A 23,825-nucleotide genomic window follows, 5' to 3' on the forward strand; every position below is an offset into this window, starting at 1 on the left:
GGAATTTACTATAGCAACATTACTATTACTCGAGTGCCCAAATATCACACAGAAAAATCAAGCTTCTAAGAAAATTGCAAGTTAATTTGTATTCTGACCTAAAAGTTTATAGCTATTATTATTTGTGGATTTTACTTCTTTCAGCACTAAAATACAGCCTAAAATCTGCAATCACTTTCACAAGGCCGATGTGCTATCACCTCATGGAAATGTCTTCTGTTCTCTGAATTTCAAAGCTACAGCTCTTTGCAGTCAATGTATAGAACACTGGAGTGATCAGTCTTTGAGGGAAGCAAAGCTGGGGGGTGGGATCCAGCCTTTTAAATAGTGTTTGCACACAGCAAGCATGTGGGGAAGCAACCACAATGTGTGTTAACCTACTTATTAGAAGCTACATTTACCTTGCCTTTCTTTAGAATCTCAGCCAAGGAGGCAATTGGTCAGCTTAATTTTCATAATAGGAGCAGAGTGAAAACAAAAATCGTTACCTTTCAAATTCTTCAAAATAAAGCAATTTGTCATGGAATATGTGATAAAGATCCCCTCTATCCATCCTCATTATCCTCTTTCTTCTTCACTTTTTTCTTCTATTTATTTAAATAATAGCTAGCACAGAGTACTTACTGTATCTAAGCACTGTTTTAAGCATATTATTTGCTTTACCCTGAATCCTTCCAACAACCTCCTAAGACCGGTCATGTTATCATCAACCCAATTTATCATAAAGAAATCAGGCACAAATAGGTTAAAAAGATCACACAGTAAGTGATAGAATCAGGATAAATTGTTTTTCTGTGCTTTAACTGATTTGGATGTCCAATGTCTGCATTTAGACGATTTTTGATGAATGGCAAAGAATACCCTTCAACTGTTGAGCAGCCCCCATTTACTCCCTTAATAAGAAATTCTGATACTGTCTCTGAGGACCTTACACCTAATAAACCCCACCCAACCCAAGTCTGTTTTGTCTTTACCGAAGTGCTAATACTAAATTACTTTCTTATTTTCAACCATTGATTACAAACTTCTTAAGAGTCAATCATGTTTCACTTTATTTTTAATATATCTCTAGCCACAACCATAGTGCCTAAAACTTCAATACGAGATTGCCAAATTTGGTGATTAAGGTAACCAGCTGACACAATGGAGAAAAACAATTCCAGGACTTAAAAATTTAAGCAAAATAAGGAAGTAAAGAAAAATTTAGGATGAGAGATGTTAGAAACCACCTTGAACAAATGTATCCAGCAGCCTGAAGGCTGCATCCTACCCATAACGTTAAAAAAGAAAGAATAAGGAGGAGGGGAAGGGGGAAAAGGAGGAGAAATTTCACAGTGTGTCCTAATTTCTGAATTCTCTTGATAAACTGGAAGAACTACCCAAACTAAACACACATTCCCATGACTGGTAGGAAGTGAGCTTTTTGGCAACCGCCCCTTTGGATAGCACAGATGTTTCTCATTCACCACACTGGCCACCTGGCTCCAATCACTCATTCGTGCCCCTCGCTATTTCTCCAAGCATGGGCTTCCATCCCATCCAATTAATTACCTTAGTAAAAGGGAATTACTATGTACCTTAGTAAGAAGAGGATCTTAAAGGAATACAAGGATATGACAGAGGTTACAGAGAAGATTACACCTTGACTCTCATCTCCAATTCATAATCCTATTCACACTCAAAGTCCTGAGAATTCATATTTGTGAATCATGTTTATCAGTGAAAGTCCATGTTTGTGTGAATTCTTATGCCTTGTAAAGGGTTTTGCTCATAAAAATTTCCTTATATAGCTCCAGCTTCCTTTACTGATGTAGCCTCAAGATCTGATATCTTTTTACATAATTCTTTGTAATTTTTTTCTCCACTTCTTTTCTGTGAAAAATGTTCAGTGGATTAACTGTGAAAACCATATGATTTTTCCTCTCAGACAGCACATCCATCTCACCACCTCAAAATAAATTCCACCCTTTAAATAAATGGAACTTCTAATACCAAGATAGCTGTGGTTTGGTTGCACTCCGTGCTTTGCCTGTGTTCAAAGGGCAGGATGTTACCACGTAGGCTAATTATTGAGGTGGAGCTGCGGTTAAAAAGCAGTGGATTCTAGAGACTGCCCTCTCTGTTGCTCACAATTTATTACAATTTAGTGTTTTGGGCTTAGTCCCAGTTTGAGAATTAACTTTTAAATTTAAATTCATTGTTGAGAACAGTCCTGTGGAATTTCTGCAGCTCTTGACCCATAAAACAGAGGGGAAAAAAATCTACATTTTCATTGACCAAGAAATTGTTGAATTTTATAATTCATAAATTTCCAGGACTAAATACTGCAATTTTAGTAGGATTACTGTTCTGACCAGAGATTGCTATTTATATGTAGGTGGGTATGGAGTAAGAGGAGACAATTTTGGTGAAAATTTATTCATTATTTTTTTCCCAAGTGCCGTTGATTTAACATTTTTCCCATGTGTGATAAAAGCCTTAGGGCTTGACTTTTAATATCAATTATATGACTCAAATAATCATAACTAAATATCAACAAGTGGGCCCCCCAAAAATAACCAGCCCAAAAGTGGGGAGAAAAAGTCAACAGTTGGTTGTTTTATGCTTTTTACCCCTTACCTCTAAACTCTTAAGTACATATGTACCCACATAGTAATTTAATTAATAAATAGGTTAGTATCATGGAGAGGTTGATTAGGCTGGGATTCATTCCCTGGCTTGGTGAATTTTTATTTCACAGTTTCCCATAAAAATACAAAACAATCATAATGGCCTATCCCTAAAGAAAGGGAAATTGACTTGCTCATTTAATCTTCTTGATACACTGCTGGAGTACAAAGTTCCATAAAGAGTAAGGCACAGTGAAGAAACTCTTGTGTAATCTGTCACTATCCTCAGAAATCAAGAGTCCGTGGTAGTAAAGACCTGTCACGATTGCTTCCAAGAAGCATGCTGACTGCGACCTCAATTCATTATACTTTATATTTTAGCTTTCTCCATTTTCAAAACTCTCATCAGAATATCTAGTAGTAAAAAATATCATTAACTTACTTGCATTTCACCTAAACTCTTCAATTTTCTTGAGTTGGGTGCCATGCAGTAATGAAATACCTAGAAGGCACAAAAAAATTACTGAAAATGGGGAAATTACAAAGTTGAATCCTTAAGCAAACCCATCTTCCTTGCCCTTCTCTCCCAAGCCTTGAGACTGCCCCAGGACTCGTTAGAGCTCAAGATCCAAGTGAAGGCCATTCAGGAAGTAAGTTATCTGCTCGTCTTTTTACCTAATGCGATTATACTCTAGTTTCTATGACCTGAGATACTTTGAGAATGAGTCTAATTTTATCACTGTATTAAATTCAATAAATCCATGGTATTTACAAAGAACTATTTTAACTACAACTACCAAGTTCTAACAGCATAACATAAGGACACTGCTGATTTCTCATTGGTTGAAATTCACTTGTAAATCCATAGTTCTGAAGAAGAGTTCAAGGTGATACAAAAGTGTGTGAGAAGAAAATGTTTAATAAAATTCTTATTTTTCATAACACATGATTATTGTTCTAAACAAGTATTTTTATAATATACAGTTTAATGGTTTATATTAGATAAAATTTTCCTATACATCTCTTCCTTGAAAAGACCTGAAAAAGTCTTTATTTTATATCATGTTCTTTATAAAAATGCACTAATATGGAGAAGAAAGATGCTCACATGAAAATGCTTATATAAATGTAATTCAAAAAATAAAATATTAATTAAATTATTGAGTGGGTACCTATGTGCCTTTCTTAAAGCTCACATGAAAAATATAGAGTGCTATAAGATCCTTCTTGGAACATCAGGAAAGAATTTACTTGCCGTGCACTCCAGGCCCATGGAATGATAAGGAACTTACTCTTGCAAAGTCTATCACTTATTTTACTACAGAGCTTCCTCTAGAATTCAGATTTTCAATTTTTCATTTAAAATGAAAAATGTAGCACCAGAAACATGACTGTGTCATAACTACTCACCGTTCCCATTCTCAAGGTGCATGTTTTGTATTCATTTTTCATTTTTACATGAGGCATAGACTATACTTACAAAATGTAAGAATTTTGACTCAACACATCATAAGAATATACTACAATTTGTAATCACTTTTTAAAGATTCCTTAGCAAGCATTCCATTTTTATTTAACCTTTGAATAGTGTTTCTTTAAAAAAAAATACATCAAATTTTCTGGCCTTAAACTTTGAGCCTTGATCCTTCATTTGATTTCTGGTTAGGTATCAGAGGAATATTTACAGAGAGGTGTACAAACTCTCCTTATTCCATCCACAGCTGTAAAAAGGAAGACTGAAATATTGAAAAGTAACTAAAAGTAGGAGATGAATATAGCTTTCTGACATGCAAAAGATTGAACACCTAAATCCATAAATTCATTTAAGTATAAACATATACATATTCTTCAAACATTCACAGTTATGAGTAAACTTTAGAACTGGAAGGAACCTTGAAGTATTTAGCCACAGTTCTTATTCTGAAAATGAAGAAAATAATGCCAGTCAGAGTAGGTGACTTATTAAGGTCGGAACTAGCATTGCTCTGAAAACAACAATGCTTTCATATTGTGGGAAGAAAAAACTTGCACTTTAGTATTTTCTACATTCTAAGAGTTCTCCCCATTGTTTTATAAACTATTTAGCAGCTAACACTATTCTAGTTACAAAAACAAAAGGAGTTAATTAGATTTCAAATATGTGAGCTATTTTTAAAATATTTTTCAGATGTTTCCCACCTCCTTTGAGAATGGAAAAAGAAGAAATGAGCTTAAAGTTCAGCAGAAGAGATTCAGATTAGATATTAGGAAATCAACTGTGAAATACTGCAGTTGGTTACTGGGAATATTGTGAAATCATCTCCTCTGGAGAGCTTTTGGAATGTGGCGCTTGGCCACTCATTTTAGGTTGGGAGGGGCATTTATGTATGTGAACCATTTCCAGAGCTGGGGGCAAACTATGTTCTTACTTTTCTGTATCTTGTGAAGAGGTCAAGTGACTTCTCAAGTTCCATAGGTTACATAAGGCTGCCTATAGCTAGTAGGTGGTGCAGTTGGTTGGTCTTAGTCAAAGCACAGCTCAGGATTCATCAATGAAGCATATAATTCAAGCTCAGTTTATATTTATGAGTCCTGGTGGGTATAAATGGGCACATGAACTCAATAAATGTTTACTAAGTGATCTTGCCCACTGTCTCCTGTGAAATGATTGACCACAACTTATAAGTTTATTTATTTGGGCTCCATCTGGGATATTTAACCTTACTAGTGGCTTTCTGAATTAATAACTAGTCAAAAAAAAGAAAAAGATCTTGGATCTAGCCCAGGCTCTTGTAATGTGTAATTGACTATACCTTCATTTCAACCAATGAGAAAACCTTGATATTTGGAACACAAGATAGAGAAAAGTAAGAACATAGTTTAACAGATGCATACTTTGTAAAATGAAACAGAACAATTGTTACCTAATATAATAAATATTAGAACTAAACAAATGGCAATTTTAAATTTCTAACTTGCAAGGTAACAGAGATAAGTATACAGACTTGAATATCAGTAAAATAATCTTTGCAAGTACAGTATGGGGAGATATCAATTTAAAGAATTTAATGTCAAAAATAGACCTAAAATCAAGCAAGATTAATTAACAACATATTTGAAAGTATGTCCATAGTGCTGATACAAAGTAAGTGCTCAAAAATGTAGCTGAGATTATCATAATGTAGAAGTCCACTGTCTCTCTGTTCCTAGCCTTTCTTGGGTTCCTATTTTCTTATATACAGCCACTGTTTTTGTCCAACATGAATCTGGATACAGAATTTATCCTTTGGCTACCCAAAGATACCTCATTTTCACAAAAGTATTAGTCCTTCAGAAGATTTCAGTATAGAGGACAGAGAGATTTTACAATATATTCCTTATAACAAATTTCTGACGTTTTTTCTTCCGCCCCTCCACTAGGAATTTCCCTTTCCCTGAATTTCCCCAAGCATCAGTAAATACTGCTCATACTTCACCTCCTCAACATTTCCCCAGGAAAAATTTCTCTACCTTCTGTTTGAGTTGTTTGTTTCTTCCTTTAAACCCAGGTGCCTGCCCCTCTAAGTATAGAAGGCCCACTAGGAAATGAGTTCCAAAGAGCATCATACTGATGACTGACAACCACCACCTCCACACCTGCTGCACTTTCTCCTGCTTTTTCTCCAAAAATTTTGATACACCATATATTTATATTTTTATTTTTATGTTCACATCAAAGTATAAACCTTAAATTTCTAAAAAACCCTTCTCATAAATAGGTTAACACAAATCAATATTTTATTTTCAATAAGGACAAAGTTAATTCAAAATAAAATATTAAAAACCTTTCATTCTTTTCATTAAGCTTATTGGTACATTTTAGGTATACAATAGTTACATTCATCATTGGGATCTTGTACCTTTACAATTGCCAGTAAATTTTTTAAATGTTAAGATGCCCTTAGATACGAAACTGGTTAACATTATAAAAGGCAATAAAACCATAACCCTGAAAAGGGTTAATCAATGTAGTTAGTAATATCTATAACAATAATCAATTATGCAAAAAAGTTACATACCTGTAGTTAGTTGACCTTAGGGTGGGCTTATTTAAAAATGCTTTTAACATTATAAAAAAGGACATGTGACCGTCTTTTGCCTTATATCTTTATAACCAATTTGGGGATGAATTTTTTTAACATTCTTTTCCAACCCCATCCCACCAAGTCACCTTCATCTGCATTGCCACATGATTCAAACAAGTGAAGTCACCCCTACAAGTTGTCAATTATTAAAATGTACCAAATAGTTTCTCTGGTGTGAAAAGCTATAATAATACATAAGATCCTAATGAGATAATTGACCATGTGAAATAGGAAGAAAAGGGCTAAAGGTGTAGGGAAAATGGGAAGGGTAGGGGAAAGGAAATAAGGGAAAAGAAAAAAATATGACAAAAGTAAAAAATGGAAATAAAATGTTTGTAAATGGGGAGGGGAGGAGGGGGTGAAGGGAGGGCACAGACAAGGGGAAAAAAATGAGAACCAAGACCTGTCATGTAAAGGTACAAGATCCCAATAACGAATGTAACTGTATTGTATACCTAAAATGTACCAATAAACTCAATAAAAGAAAAAAAATACCAAACTTGTATGGCAAGATAATGGGTTGCCTTTGAAGTGTTTCCATCAATATTCAAATAGAAAACATGAAAGCTTCTGTAAACAGTTGTTAAAACTGGGTTTTAAATGAGTGAGGCTGAATTAAATATTTTTTGAAAGCCTCCATCAATGTTAAGAGTTTCAATTGTGAAGATTCACTACACTGAGAAAATCAAAAGAATATCACACTTTTCCTTGTCCCCAGGAAACTTACAGTCATGTTTAATCTAATGGGGAAAAAAGCAATGGGAAAAAAATATGACTAGTTATGCTTACATTCAACTTTGTGTTAAACTTTTAGTACAATTAAAAAAAATAATGATGACTGAGCAGTTGTGGAAGGCTTCATAGGAATTAAATTGACTTAGAGGAAGGTAGATATTGTGAGCTGAAGTTTGTCATCTCTCACTCTCCATATGTTGAAATCCTAATCCTCCAGAATGTCACTGTTTTTGGACATAGGCTATTTAGAAAATAAATTAAGTTAAAATAAGGTCACTAGGGTAAATCATATAACTCTTACATAAAAAGAGACACACAGAGGGGCGGGAGTACAGTTCAGCCGTAGTGTTTTCCCAGCATGTACAATGGCCTAGGTTCAATCAAGGCAGAGAAGGAGGCAGAGGAAAAATCATTGAGACACAGGGAGAAGACCGCCAACTACAAACCAAGGAGAGAGGCATCAGAAGAATCCAACCCTATCAATGCCATGATCTTGGACAGCTAAGCCTCCATAGTTGCAGAAAAATAAATTTCTATTGTTTACCTTACCCATTCTGAGACACTTTGTTATGGCAGCCCTATTAAACTAATACAGGACTGAAATTAGGAGAAAAGTTTTTAAAAATCCCTCAAAAGAACCTCAGAGGTATCTTCCCCTATTGACCTTTCCAAAACAGTTTCATCCAGTCCAGGTCATTCATGAGCTCTTCACTCTGGTGTTATGCACTTAATGTTTAGGTCCTCCCAATATCCCTATGTTGAAAATTCTAGCCCTCAATGTGATGATATTAGGACGTGGGGCCTATGTGAAATGATCAGGTCATAAGGGCACAGTTGTCATGAATGGGATTAGTGCCCTTATAAAAGAGACCCGAGACAAGGAGAGCCTGGAATGAGATATTTCAAGTACTGAAAGAGAACAACCTCCAACTAAAGCAGACTTTTCAACACAAACCCTTGGGGCAAGGAGAGCCTGGAATGAGATATTTCAAGTACTAAAAGAGAACAACTTCCAACCTAGACTGATGTATCCTGTAAAACTCTCTTTCAAAATGGATGAGGAAATAAGACACTTCCATAAGAACACCTGAGAAACTACATGAATACCAAACCAGCACTACAAGTAATTCTAAACAAGATCCTAGAAAAAGACAATGAAGGCAACACCATGAGGCCCAACAGAGCAAATCAAATGGGCAAGGCAAGAAATTAAAAGGAGAAGGTGAAAAAGTAAAAAGAGTCAGTAAAAGGCCAGACATGTCAATAATAAGTCAGTACATATCAGTTATAACCGGCAATGTCAATGGCCTCAACTCACCAATCAAGAGAAATAGACTGCCAAAATGGAATAAGAAGCAAAATCCAACAGTATGTTGTACACAAGAAACACACCTAGTGCAAAAAGAAGCCCATAGACTGAAAGTCAAAAGATAGAAAACAATTCTCCATGTGACAGGAGCCCAGAAAAAAACAGGGGTAGCAACCTTATTTGCAGACAAAGCAAATTTCAAACCAAAATTGATTCTAGTATTATTGATGTAGGACAGTACTGTATCATACTTCTATGAATGTAAAATATCTTGTACCTGCTTTATGATACATAGTAGGGACTGTGCTTTATCAGAGCTACATTTAATGATATTACTCTAGAATGTTCTCTTTCCAGATGATGATTAAGATGCTAATAAAAAAAAAATGGTGCCAGGTACCACAACAGCAAAAAAAAAAAGTTTCTGCAAGGCAAGGAGAAGGACCAACAGTGTGAAGAAACAACCCACAATGTAGAAAAAAAAATTTCACCAGCTCTTCCTCAGAGAAAGGTCTACTATCTAGAATATATAAAGAATTTAAAAACATCAGACCCCTCAAATTTAAAGACCCAATCCAAAAATGGGCATCTGAAATTAACAGACACTTCTCAGAGGAAGAAGCAGAAATAGCAAGTAAACATGAAAAAATGTTCATCACTCGTCATTCGAGAAGTGAAAATGAAAAAAAACAATGCTGAGATTCCACCTCTCCCCAGAATGAATGACTGTTATCATGAAATCAACTAATTACAAATACTGCAAGGCTTTGGGGAAAGAAGAACACTACTCTGCTTCTGGTGGGAGTGTAGATTGTTGCAACCACTGGAAATAAGTATGGCAATACCTGAAAGAATTAGGATTAGAAGTCCCTTTTGACCCAGCTATCCCCCTGCTGGGTATGCCTAAAAAAATAAAATAACTATACCATAGTAATATATGTGCACCCATGTTCATAGCAGCACAATTTGTAATAGCTAAAACTTGGAAGTAGCCCAACTGTCCAACAACAGGAGAGTGGATAAAGAAAATGTGTTTTTTATATGTAAAATGGAATACTACTCAGCAATAGAAAATTAGAAATTAGAGACATTTATGGCTGAATGGGTGTACATTGAGACAATACTCTTAAGTGATATAAATAGGACACTCGTGTGTAAATACCAAATAGTTTCTCTAGTGTGATAAACTGAAAGTGTAAATAAGGACTTAAAGCTATAATAGATAATGTGATATAGGAAGAAAAGGCACAAAGAGGAAGGGGAAGCAGGAGGGACAGGGGAAAGAAGGGAATGGAATTAATATGAGAAAATGAAAAACAATGGAAATCTTTGCAGATTGGGAAGGAGGGAAGGGTTAAAGGGAGGGCAGGGCAATGGGTAAAAATAAGAATCAAAATTGATTATGTAAAGGTACAAATTTCCAACAATGAAAGTCACTATATTGCATACATTAAATATACCAATAAAAATATTTTTAAAAAAAGAGAGACCCCAGAGAGGTCCCTTCCCCCTCACACTATGTGAAGATGCATGAGAAGATGGCTGACTACGAATGAGGAAATGGGCCCTCAGCACACACCCAATCTGCTGGCATCTTGATCTTGAACTTACCAGCCTGAAGAACTATAAGCCATAAATTTCTGTTGTTTAAGCCACCCAGTCTAAGATACAGTACTTTATTATAGAAGTTTTGTTATAGAAGTAGCAAATTAATGCTCTGTCCATGATATTTTTGTTACAGCAGCTGGAATACACAATGACACCAGCTCTGCTTCCTTCATAACACTCAAATCTGAAATTATGAAATTTATTTTATCACCTGTCTCCTCATACTAGAATGTGAGTTCAATAAGATATACCCTTGTCTTTCTAATTGATCATTACATCTCCTATACCCAGAAAATTCTTGACAATTTATAGCTGTTCAATATGTATCCATGACTAATGGAACAACTTCTCTGAGTAATACAATCAAGAGAAATCTGAGAGGCATGGGGAAGACAGGGAGGCAACTCTGGTGAATGTTGAAGGAGGATCTGCCTGATTTTCCCCTTTCTTCAAGAGTGGTAAATCTGAGAGGGTTGGAAAATTACAAAATTTGTGTAAAGGCAAGCAGGGGGCACAAAGGACTGGCCCAAGATCAGATGAGACAGGCTTGTCTACACCACACAATACAGACACACAAGTGCTCATACAGATATAATGGATTAGCCCTGTGTGAAAGAGAAAGTTGGATTTAGGGCAGGATTGATGGTTTAAATGTTTAAACATTCTTTTATGTAGCAAGCCAAAAATCTCATGAGGATAAATGTACAAATAGACTGCTTAGGGGCATCTAAAATAATATATATCACATTATTCTGCTATATACATTACAGGTCACACGAGGAAACTAAAATTCACTGTAGCTTTGCCCAAATACAGAGAACCATTTAGGGCTAGTCAAAATGATTAGGATTGGTAATTCTGATGCCAGAATGAATGATGGCCTTGATTCAATTGGGTCTTTTTTTTTTTTTTGCCATTTTTAACAGCCATTATTGTTTTATTCGTGTTGGGTTTATCATTATTGCAGTTAACCTCACATTTACTTTGGCTAGTATCCTTTTTTTGAAAGTCTTTGATTTTTCAGTTGGTTTTGATTTATCTTTTTGGTTGCACTCCATTAATAACTTAAATTTGAATAGTGCGTTTCAGCTTACAAAGAATTCATACTATCATTTGTATCCTTGATCTCTCAGTGATAGACAGAAATTATCATTTCTATTTTGTAAGTGGGGAAACTGAGGCTCAGTGAAGATAAGGGACCTGCCAAGATCACAGGCATAAAGAATAGTGGAGCTAGCCAGGTATGATGGTGCACTCCTGTAATCCCAGCACTTGGGAGGCTGAGGCAGGAGGATTGCTGTGAGTTCAAGACCAGCCTGAGCTACATAATGAGTACCAGGTCAGTCTCAACTACATAGTGAGACCCTGTCTCAAAAAAACAAACAAACAAAAAATAGTGGAGCTAAAGTCCAATACACATCTTTTCACTCCTATAATGTGCTTTCCTTATGAAATGACACCCATTACAAAGCCAAACTGACTAGCGAAGATCCAGTGTCAACACATTAGATGTGCTTATATTTATGTCCACATACATGCGCACGCACACACACACACACACACACACACAATCAAAGGAATAAAAATCAAGAACTCACAATATTATGTTCTGCATCCCCAGAAAAAGTAGAGTGGCAAGAAAACCCACTACCACCATTTCTTCCCAGCAGGAATTCCAACACTCCTTGTTCCCCATCAGGTGTTTCTATAATGTTACACAAATCTGATGTTCTTTTGAGTGATTTGAGAGAACCACCACACCACTGTGACCACCAAAAACATCCTCAGAGACAGGAGGGAAATTAGTCGGGATAAGTCAAGAGGTAAATTCTAACCAGGGCCCCCACATAAATATTCAAATTAAAACTGAACAAAGTTTATTTAAATAAGGAGCCAGAAAAATGGCAGACAGCAGACCTTAGAAGGTGGTTTTGGAGGAGGAAGTGGCCAAGCCTCTGAGAGGAAATTTTGGTAGGAAATCAGGATCCCACTGGGTCTTTGGTATTCAACTGGTCTTCCAGGCATTTTGCCTTCTTCCAGTATTTCACTAGAACGTCCTGGTTTAAAGATTAAGTATAATCCAAACATCCACTACACTAAAGAAAAGGTGAAGGGCCAAGCATGCTAGGTTATTACTAAAGACGTTACAAGTTTAGGGTTGGATAATAGAATTCTCTCAGCCCCAAAGGAATTACAGCATAACTCCTAGTTTAGTATTTCTGTATGGATTAACACTGTGAGGTCTCCAGTGACTACCCTAGAGAACTGACTGTTAGAGAAATAGAGGATTTAGAAGAAGAGCATTTTAAGTCCTATTAAAGAAATTTCTTTAGATACACAGAACATGACAAGAAATAAGTCCAAGTACTGATCTTTCAATGAAAATAAAACAAAAAAGATATATAATATCACTGCTTCTCAGCTAAGACCAAGTGTACATCTATGGTATGGGGTAATTTGTGTTTTAAAAGTGGATATTACATTGTATATTCATTGATTTAACTCTGGGAAAATATGGGGAAACAATAAGAAAACCTAATGCTTCAAAGAGAAGGGATTTTAAAGAAGAGAGTATGACAGAAATTGAGATTCTTCTAAATATTCTTTGCTAATCATTAATATTGTGCACATCTATGACCTCTGCTAAAACAGAATAAACTCCTTGAGGTTATGCCCACTGATTATATATTCATCTTTGTAATTCATGGGTAGACCTAGCATTTTTTTCTGGTAAGAATTTTAAAAATTGAGTACTTACGGCAGATGTTCTTTTTCCACCTAAAATAAATTTGACTATTAATAAGCATAAGTCAGTATTGATTCTGTGGCTTTTAACAAATGGATTATAGCCATTCTTTGAGAGAGAATACTGTAACAGCTTTCTATCTGCTGTCACTCTACCACTATATATATTATTCAGAGTACTCTTGAAAGAAATAGCTCTTGAAACTGTTCTGATTTATAAAATAGAGAAAGTTTTATAAATCATTTTGCTGACAAATGTTTCTTCATTTCTTCCCTTAAGGAGAAAAAAGTGATTACTTGGTATATTTAGAAAAATTGGAAAGCCGCGAATTTTGTGGTAGGGATTCATATTAAATATTTTCTTAGATTTTTTTATTAACCAATTCTTCTGTAGCCTGCTCACACTGTTGGCATTAATCTTCAATAGAATGTCACAAATTCAATGTACATTTTCTAAGAAGCGGAAAACGATGATGCAGAATTAAAGTAGAAGAAAACAAATTCCCTTGAAAACAAATTAAATTACAGAAGTGTTTTCTAGACTTTAAAGTTTATGAGAAACTTGCCTTCTATCTTGGTCTCTCTTCATACCACCACCACCCCACGTTTACGATACTCTCCACTACGGTTCTGATTTTCATTAAATCGCTCAACGAAGTGTGAGCAGAGCCGATGCAGGACCCGTTTGGGTGACTAGCGTAGTAGGGCAGGGGGTAGAGAACTGGAGAGTTCAGTGCGTGCCCCAAGCGCCCTCTAGTGTTCATTTGCCTGCTCTTCATTTCCCGGAGCTGTTCGATCTCCCAGAGATGGTGAGCCTTTTCAAGCTTTCAAAGATACAAATAACCTGCTGGGCAACACATGCCAGAAGTTCGCCACCACTTCTTTCAGAGATCTCAAGCTGATTTTTATAAACATAAAACCTCATTTATATTTATTCATTGAACTTCTAATCTGCAAAGCCTGGTATTAAAGGACTTAGAAATAGTTTATTCTTGTGAATCTTCCTCTACTTTACACAACAAATTTGTATTTTAAACTTTCTTTTATTTAAAAAAATACAAACAATGAACTCATAGTCCAATTAGCCAAATTCTAAACTAATGACTCCATAGTAGGTAAAGTAGTAATAAAGAAATGTGCATAATTATGACAGTGAAATTTAAAATGACATTTTAGAACTATTAAATGGAATACCTTCTCTCCAACTCAAAAGACTTCTGCAGTTTTTAGTGTTGTTTGTTTTACATTTACATGTAACTTTGTATTTATTTATGACTATATCAAAGCATCCAAAACACATTGGGCAGATGAAAACTCTCTGCCCCGGAAATAAAGCCTGTAAGTATTTGACTATCTCTATTTAGAATAGAATTTTTATACTTATTAACAAAGACTTTATGGCACTAAGTGTGTGTTGGGAATAGGTTTTGTGCAAATGTGGGACAACCAAAATAAAAGTGGACTAAAGAAGACAAGACTGTTGAGTGTGGTGGTGCATGCCTGTAACCCCAGGGTTTGGAGGCTGAAGCAGGAGGATTGCCAACCTGGACTACACAGCAAGCTCAAGGCCAGCCTGAATTGCATAGGGATACCGTTTCTCAAAAATCAAAGACAAAACTTTATTTCTCTCTTAAGTAGACAAATTGCAAATTTAAAGATTAGTACAGACTAGAGCCTCCTTATTCATCCAGGGCTGAGGTTTCTTCTAGCTTGCTGCTCTATTTTCATCAACACATAGCTTTCACCTCATGGTTTGAGATCCATTTCCTGGCAACATATCCGTGTTCCAAGCAACAAGACGGATGAAGGAAAAAACATGCGCTTTCCTTCTTGTAAGTTGTACCCACAACTACATCCAGTTCACCACACCTAACTAAAATGTCTCTGCTTTGGCCTGCCCTATTCCTAGAAGAAAATTAGGAGTTCCGATATTATGGAAGAGGGGCAAAATTGATACTTGGAGACAACTAGTAGTTTCTGGTATAGCCTATTTTCCAACCAATTACCTTCATTTGACAGATAGCTCCTTTTGTTTGTTTGTTTGTTTGTTTGTTTTTTCTATTAAAGAGTAGATCTTTATTTCATTTACTTTCCACCCATAAAGTTCTAATGATAAAGACTTATTTCCCCTACTTTTCCAGTCTCCAAGGTAACATCAGTGCCTTAGCCTACAATATTTCACCGTGTTGGTGCATTCTTTCTCCACAGGTGATGGCCATACCACCCGGTCTTCTCCAGTTTCTTGGAGTGCTGCTCACCATTTCCCTGACCTCCATCAGGTTCATTCAGGCTGGTGCCTACTATGGGATCAAGCCACTGCCACCTCAGATACCTCCTCAGATGCCACCGCAAATTCCATACCAGCCCCTGGGCCAGCAAGTACCTCATATGCCTCTGGGCAAAGATGGCCTTGCCATGGGCAAAGAGCTGCCTCACTTGCAGTATGGCAAAGAGTATCCACACTTACCCCAATATATGAAGGAGATTCAACCAGTGCCAAGGATGGGCAAAGAAACAGTACCCAAGAAAGGCAAAGGTAATATCATACATGTACATTGTTATAAAACAGTTTTCCAACCTCCATAAAGGTGGACGAAAAGCCTCATTTAAAAAACTTTTATTTTAGAATTTGTTATTGATAGTTATCAAATGCTTACTGGACTCTAAACTTTATTTTTGAAAAGTTCCAATCTTAACGAAAAGTACATGGTTCCATTGCTAGAACCTGAAACAAAATACTTAATCACAAGTAGTTTATTCCTTATTTATTTTTTATTCAAAATTCAGCAGATATCTAATAAATGCCTATTTTTGTGTCAGGCTCTGGGCCATTTGCTGAGAAATAAAGCACTGAGAAGGGAAAAAGAAGAAAAATGAAGTGACAAATCAGTCTTTAGAACTTAGGAAACAATAATGTGAAGACCTTCTGTGTTCAAAGAAAAAGTTATGAAAGCATTTTGCAAACTAGGTGCTAGGTAAATTCATGGGCTTTTAAATATTGCTCTTAATAAGCTATACATGTCAATCAATAATGGACAGAAAATGTACAGACTGCATCTAGAGATGACACCTGAAAATTTGCTTATTATTTTTAGGCCTAATTATTATTTAAGGGTTACAAAATGCCTATCATTGTGATGGGTATTTTCTTATAAATTCAGTAGATGTGTCTGTCATTCTGGAAAACATAATTTAATGCCTACAAAATGCCTATCATTGTGACAGGTATTTTCTTATAAATTCAGTAGATTTGTCTGTCATTCTGGAAAACATAATGTTTGTAGGAAAAAACACAGCGTAGTAATCACCTTTGAGGAGTGGAGATCATCTCAAGCCTCCATAGTAGCAGGAAGTTCCATCTCTAAAGAACTACTCAATTTGGCACTGAGAGGTCTAGATGCCTGGATCCCAGAAATGAGAGAGACCTGGTTATTTGACCTCTCTGAGCCTTTTTTTTTTTTAATGTTTAAAATAAGACTATTGAGAGAATCAATGACAATAAGACAGTGCTCAGCAAACACTAATGCACCATAGGAACTTTGAGTTGGTACAAATGCCATTCAACTAATTCTTAGAACAAAGTATGTTTCAGGCATTGTGTTAGACATCAGAATTCCTGAGGAATAAGATGTGATCCCTCCCCAGATTCTCCCTTGATATAGTAACTAAACAATTCACCGCTTAGAAGTAACATACCTTAATCATACTACATATTGTTTGTTAGCGTAAGAGACGGATTCCCAACTTTACTCTCTTAGGAGGTAGTCTGCCACTTAGGAGGTCATCTCTGCAGTTTTTTCCTTCCTTTCTTGAGTGGTCTGCCTGGCTTTTGGTACTTCCTATGCTTCTTTGAATGGGTACTATTGGAAAATATATATGAGTCCTACAGTTCTGTTTTGTTCCCTGATGGGGTGTGGCGAAGAGTACTGTTGTCGGGATTAGGATGCATCTACTGGTTAACATATTGGGACCACATATTTCATTTCTTCCTACAACCCCTTATTCCCAGTAGAAGGGAGATCCAGTGTTGTGTTTACCTACAAGGCACAGCATAATATAACTTGTGCTTTGTATTTCAGTAACAATTCAAAAAATAGTAACATCTTTTATATGTATTTTCTAATCTGGTAGTGTGTCTTTATTATTTTTGCTATACAGACAGGCAAGCACAGATGCTAGCTTAAGTGACCCAGTCAAGATCTCATGCCAAGGCTACATAGATAAATAGAGCTTCCTCCTCCCAAACTAAGTTCTCTTCCTTATCCATACTGCTGTCATCTTAAAATGTCTTACTCACCTTACTTGTTTAAAAGCCAGATTTGACCAAAAAAAAAAAAAAAAATTAGGCCAGGCATGGTGGCGCATACCTATAATCCCAGCACTTGGGAGGCTGAGGCAGGAGGATCACTGTGAGTTTGAGACCAGCCTGGGCTACATAGTGAGCTCCAGGTCAGTCTCAACTACATAGTGAGACCCTGTCTCAAAAAAACCAAAAAACGACAAAAAAAAAAAACCAGATTGGCACACAAGAAATAATATATTAAAGAATAATATTTGAGGCTTGAAATCCTACAGCATATTAGAGAAATTAAGCAAATTTATTGACTGTATAGGACAAACATGGAAAGGTGCTAATGAATCCCATATAAAGTTAAATACTTCCCTTCTTTCTTAAGTCTGCATGATAATGATTTTTATAACCCACATTATACTATATTTCAGCACATGAGAAAATGTTACTTAGCCCTAAATTATTACATTAAAAACTCAGGTTAGTGCTTGCTTCAGCAGCACATATACTAAAAACTCAGGTTAGGGCTGGGGATTTAGCTCAGCGTTCTGCCACCTGCATCGCAAGCCAAGGACCTGAGTTCAATCCCCAGTACAAAAAAAAAAAAATCAGGTTGGCACATAAAGATAAATATCACATGTTCTCACTTTATATGTGGAATATAAGCAATCAAACTCACAGAACAAGACAGTAGAATAGTAGTTATCAGAGACTTAGAAGAAGCGAGAGAGGATAGTCAAAGGGTATAAAGCTTCAGTTACACTGGAGGAATAAGCTGTTTGGTTTGGGGATTTGCTTTTACTTGTATTGCACAATGTAGTGAATATAGTTAATAATAGTGTATCACAAATTTCAAAAGAGCAGAGGGCAAATTTCAAATGTTGTCACCACAAAAATAAGTATTTAAGGTAATGGGAATGTTAAATACCTTTATTTTAATTTCATATTGTATTCATAAAGTATAATAATATATCATTATAAGTTATTATTATTATCCATTAATGTATATAGCTATTTTTATTTATAATACAATTTTTAAATAAAAAGCAAAAAGATAAGGTCATGAAAAATCTAACTTTAAATAAAAAAAAAAAGCAGAGAATGACTCTAACATTGTTTAAAATACACATATACACATGCACACACACACATACATACCTAAAGATGAGATGAAAATACCTCTGTATTGTGATAAAAAAATACGATGAATATTCTAAAAACATATTACAGTAGAATACACATTACCATTAATCCTCAAAATCAAATATTCCTCCTTTCTTTAAACACACATCCCCCCCCCTTTATTTTACCACTTTCTGAAGCAATTCTGGAAGTTCTCTCTCATGTCTTTAGCTGCACAGTCATGGCTACTTCAATGTCCTGAACTGATTCAAAACATTTACATTTCATGGTTATTTTGACTTAGGAATGATTCCAAAGTTGCACACCAGATCCAGTGAATAAGATAATTGAGAACACATCATAATGTTTCTCCCAGGATGCTTTTCTTTAGATGGCAGTCAGCAACAGCATTTACTGTATTTTTATCCTACCTCATAAAGATATTCTTGAAAGAGAACTTCCAGAACTGCTTTAGAAAGTCATAAGGATAACGGGAGAAGTGTTCAAAGCAAAGAGGAGGATTCTGAGGAGGATTAATGACAATGTGTCTGACTATAATAAAATTTTTAAATGCAAACATTCATCATATATTTTGATTCAACCCTTGTGTGTCAAGTATTTATCTCTGAGTAGTGGGCTTATAGGCAATCTAAAATTTTTCTTACACAATTTTGAACTTTCAAATTCTCTATCAAGAACATATCATATAGCCAGAGATTGTAGCTCAATGGTGCTGAGCCTGCCTCGCAAGCACAAGATCCTGAGTTAGAACCCCAGTACCAGGAACAGGAAAAAAAAAAAAGAAGAATATATCATAGTATTTTCAAGTCCTGTACTGGGAAAAATGTTTCTTATGTTTTAGCTTTTTAACCAATGCTAATATTAGCAGCTGTACATATTATTTCTTAAAATAATACTTTAAGTATTCAAAGAAATTACCAGATTGACTTACCTTTAATATTGATATCATACAGTCCTAGAAGATGAATGTATTATTTCTAGTCTTTTTTTTATTAAAAGGCACACATGTCAGAATTAATGATTTGATTACTTGCTTGAACTGATGGATATTCAAAATCAAACTCACTCTCTCTCTCTCTCTCTCTCTCTCTCTCTCAGTAGAAATACCATTAGCCAGTTTACGAGGAGAACAAGGTCCCCGTGGAGAACCTGGCCCAAGAGGGCCACCTGGACCTCCTGGTTTGCCGGGTCATGGGATCCCTGGAATCAAAGGAAAACCAGGGCCACAAGGCTATCCAGGAGTTGGAAAGCCAGGTATGCCTGGAATGCCAGGGAAGCCAGGAGCCATGGGAATGCCTGGGGCAAAAGGTGAAATTGGACCCAAAGGGGAAATTGGGCCTATGGGGATTCCAGGACCACAAGGACCTCCAGGGCCTCATGGACTTCCTGGCATTGGGAAGCCAGGTGGACCAGGATTACCAGGACAGCCAGGAGCAAAGGGTGATCGTGGACCCAAAGGACCATCAGGACCTCCAGGCCTCCAAGGTCCTAAAGGAGAGAAGGGCTTCGGGATGCCAGGTTTGCCAGGTCTGAAGGGCCCTCCAGGAATTCATGGCCCTCCTGGCCCCGTTGGACTGCCAGGAGTGGGAAAACCAGGAGTCACAGGCTTCCCTGGGCCCCAAGGCCCCTTGGGGAAGCCAGGGCCTCCAGGGGAAGCTGGCCCACAAGGACCTATTGGGGTACCAGGTGCTCAAGGACCCCCTGGAATGCCTGGACTTGGAAAACCAGGCCAGGATGGGATCCCTGGCCAGCCAGGATTTCCAGGTGGCAAAGGGGAACAAGGACTACCAGGGGTGCCAGGACCCCCAGGCCTTCCAGGAGTGGGGAAACCAGGCTTCCCAGGGCCCAAAGGTGACAGGGGTGTTGGGGGTATTCCTGGGGCTCTTGGACCCAGAGGAGAGAAAGGGCCAGTAGGTGCCCCTGGAATGGGGGGTCCCCCAGGAGAGCCAGGCCTGCCTGGAATCCCTGGTCCTATGGGCCCTCCTGGTACTATTGGTTTCCCTGGACCCAAAGGAGAAGGTGGAGTTGTGGGGCCCCAAGGTCCACCAGGTCCCAAGGGTGAGCCAGGGCTTCAAGGCTTTCCAGGAAAGCCAGGTTTCCTTGGTGAAGTGGGACCTCCCGGTATGAGAGGTTTGCCAGGTCCCATAGGGCCTAAGGGTGAAATTGGCCACAAAGGATTGCCAGGGCTTCCTGGTGTTCCAGGGCTGCTCGGACCCAAGGGAGAACCAGGCATCCCAGGGGATCAGGGTCTCCAGGGGCCCCCAGGTATCCCAGGAATTGGAGGCCCTAGTGGCCCCATTGGGCCACCTGGAATTCCAGGTCCAAAAGGGGAACCAGGTCTCCCAGGGCCCCCTGGGTTCCCTGGTGTAGGGAAGCCTGGAGTGGCAGGACTTCATGGGCCCCCAGGGAAGCCTGGTGCCCTTGGTCCTCAAGGTCAGCCTGGCCTTCCAGGGCCCCCGGGACCTCCAGGACCACCTGGTCCTCCAGCTGTGATGCCCGCTACACCACCTCCCCAGGGAGAATATCTGCCAGATATGGGGCTAGGAATTGATGGTGTGAAACCTCCCCATGCCTATGGGGCTAAAAAAGGCAAGAATGGAGGGCCAGCCTATGAAATGCCTGCATTTACAGCGGAGCTGACTGCACCCTTCCCGCCAGTGGGGGCCCCAGTGAAGTTTGACAAGCTGCTTTATAATGGCAGACAGAACTACAACCCCCAGACTGGCATCTTCACCTGTGAGGTCCCTGGTGTCTACTACTTCGCTTACCACGTTCACTGCAAGGGCGGCAACGTGTGGGTTGCTCTCTTCAAGAACAATGAGCCCATGATGTACACATATGATGAGTACAAAAAGGGCTTTCTGGACCAAGCATCTGGGAGTGCCGTGCTGCTGCTCAGGCCTGGAGACAGGGTGTTCCTCCAGATGCCCTCAGAACAGGCTGCTGGACTGTATGCGGGGCAGTACGTCCATTCCTCCTTTTCAGGATATTTATTGTATCCCATGTAAAAAATAAAATGAAAGAGATTTAATAGAAGAAAAGGAGACATCAAAAATACAAATGAAAACAATTGCTTCAAAACATTTATATAGTTGGAAAGTTATATTTAAGTGAAAATTTGGACCATCTTGTACAAATAAAAACTAAGATGCATGTTAAATACTCTGCACAGCAGCTTGTAATTGAAAATGATGGGATAGATTTACATACCAAGTACTGACACTTATGTTGTACCCACTGGAATCATGTTAGCTGTTGTATGTTATATGCTTCCATGATAACCTGCTTATTCAGATCAGTCAAAATATGTCAGTATGAGAGGTCATAGCTGATGAAAGTCACCCACTCATATTGTTTCTTTTAAAGTATTTATAAATATGCCTTTAAAAATGTCCACAATTACATACTGCTTTTACTTGCATAATTTTCTCTCTATCTGTGCATACCAAATGTATGTGTGGCAGAGGGCAGGAAGTCTGTAATGCTACTATCTCAGTAGGATGAAGGGAGAAATGGAAATGATGGTAGTTTGTAGTCCAAGGGATATTTCTCTCCTATTCAAGGCTGTCTTTTAGCAGTTCTGTCTTTAGTCAGAACTGTGTGTCAGAGAGCTCTCTGAAAGGACACGCAAACCAGACAATCATCATATACATGCTCAGCACCTCCTCTGTGCAGAACATTGAGATGCTAGACTGGGGCCTAAGTCTACAAGGAGCTTACAAACCAGCTAGAGACATGAGTAATGATTAACTCATTCATTCCTCAAGGGTTTCTTCTGCTTTTTTTTTCCAGTGACTTCTTTTTCTTTTTCTCCTTCTGTGTAATCTCTTTTCAATATGGCCCTACCCATATAAATACCCAGAAGTGATAAGGAAAACAAAGTAACCCTTCCTCTACAGTATAACTTGCCAGTTTTGTGGACTATTTATTATTAAAGCATATACTGTGTTTACATGCATTAAAATATCCCCTCCTTTGTCTCCACACATAAACCACAATGAAGTATTAATCATGGAGATATCAGTATTTTTAGTAGCTGTGAATTGGAGAAATGTCCCTATTTAGTAGAATTGCAAACTGATATGTCATCTGACCTTCTAAAGTCAATTTCCAAAATCCAAATCATTTTTTTTATTTGGGGGAAACATCAGAATTCATAGTTAAGTAAATTTGTGTTTAAAAATAATCTTGAAGTTTGACATTTAAAAGTAAGTGTGATTTTCCACGTGATGGGGGTGGTACTGAAATTGTAGGACAATATCTGTTTATCAGTAAACTGAAAAAGACAGCTGAAGTAAAAAAATAATTAAAAATTTTTAGAAAGACAGCTGAAGTGTCACAAGGTAACAGTAGTCCATGTCTTTTACGTCACCTCATACTCAGCACAAGTCAACAACTAAAACAGATTTGACAGAGAGAAGTAAATGTTTTGCCAGATTTTTCACTCTAGCGCATACTAACTAGCATTGCTCCAAACATAGACATTTTCAAGTCCACTTTTACCCACTATGAACATTATACGCCTCTTGAGGAAATAATGTGGGATTATGGTAATAGAGTCTTACATATTTTTATTTAAAACTAAAAGAACAAGAAGTAGAGGGGAATACAAAAATAAATACTAAATACTACATAGAAACACATGGAAATGTTTCTATGTCAAATATGAATCAGTGGTAGAGCTCTCACTTAACACACACAAGACCCTGGATTAAACCACAGCACCACACACACAAAAATAGGCATCATTTTTACTATGACAAAAACTCTTGGTCTAATAAGTATCTTTTTTTTCTATACAGTACACAAGCACCATTTCTTCTGAATTCTTTTTTTTTTTTTTTTTTTTTTTTTTTTTTTTTTGTACCCTGGCCAGCCAGGTGTGGTGCCACTGAGCTAAATACCCAGCCCACTATTTATTCTTAGTTCTTAAGAAAAATGAGTTTATTACTGCAAGCTTTCCTATTCACTGATAATTTTGTAACTGTTTTCCCATCAAAAGATGCCCTACCCAACCTTCATTTTCAAAGCAAGCAGCATTTATGTGGCCAGATATTCTTTGGGTTGGTCTTGAGGTTGCTGGTTTTGGTCTGGTAACTACAGAGGTAGCATGCATGGATCTCTCCTTCTGATAAGTAGCTGCATTGAAATGACTTAGAAGCATGTCAGACCAATTGATTGGTACAGCTGTATTTATCTTCACATGTATGGACTATTTATTTCCAACAAGCAAGAGAGAAATTACCTCTTTAGTTACACCCAAGTTTCACTTCTCAAAATAT

General features: G+C 37.3%; 1 protein-coding gene and 1 long non-coding RNA gene across 3 annotated transcripts in view; one reads left to right on the forward strand and one right to left on the reverse strand.

The window, feature by feature from the left end:
* LOC104873105 overlaps positions 1-21,362 on the reverse strand; it is a 56,544-nt gene extending 35,182 nt beyond the window's left edge. The window contains exons 1-2 of the long non-coding RNA XR_783360.1: positions 21,312-21,362; positions 3,052-3,111 (exon numbers count right to left, since the gene is read on the reverse strand). This is a non-coding gene — a long non-coding RNA (uncharacterized LOC104873105). The remainder of the gene's footprint in view (positions 1-3,051; positions 3,112-21,311) is intronic.
* Col8a1 (collagen type VIII alpha 1 chain) overlaps positions 1-22,400 on the forward strand; it is a 144,960-nt gene extending 122,560 nt beyond the window's left edge. The window contains exons 3-4 of one of the 2 annotated variants that reach the window (XM_010639642.2): positions 15,318-15,645; positions 19,642-22,400. In XM_010639642.2, the coding sequence (XP_010637944.1) occupies positions 15,318-15,645; positions 19,642-21,551 (2,238 nt within the window). In that variant the 3' untranslated portion in view covers positions 21,552-22,400. The remainder of the gene's footprint in view (positions 1-15,317; positions 15,646-19,641) is intronic. The other variant, XM_010639643.2, reaches the window with a different exon arrangement.
* The last annotated feature ends 1,425 nt before the right edge of the window (positions 22,401-23,825 follow it).

The sequence above is a fragment of the Fukomys damarensis genome, unplaced genomic scaffold, assembly GCF_012274545.1.
Source record: "Fukomys damarensis isolate Sample0158 unplaced genomic scaffold, DMR_v1.0_HiC HiC_scaffold_24, whole genome shotgun sequence".
Lineage (NCBI taxonomy): Eukaryota > Metazoa > Chordata > Mammalia > Rodentia > Bathyergidae > Fukomys > Fukomys damarensis.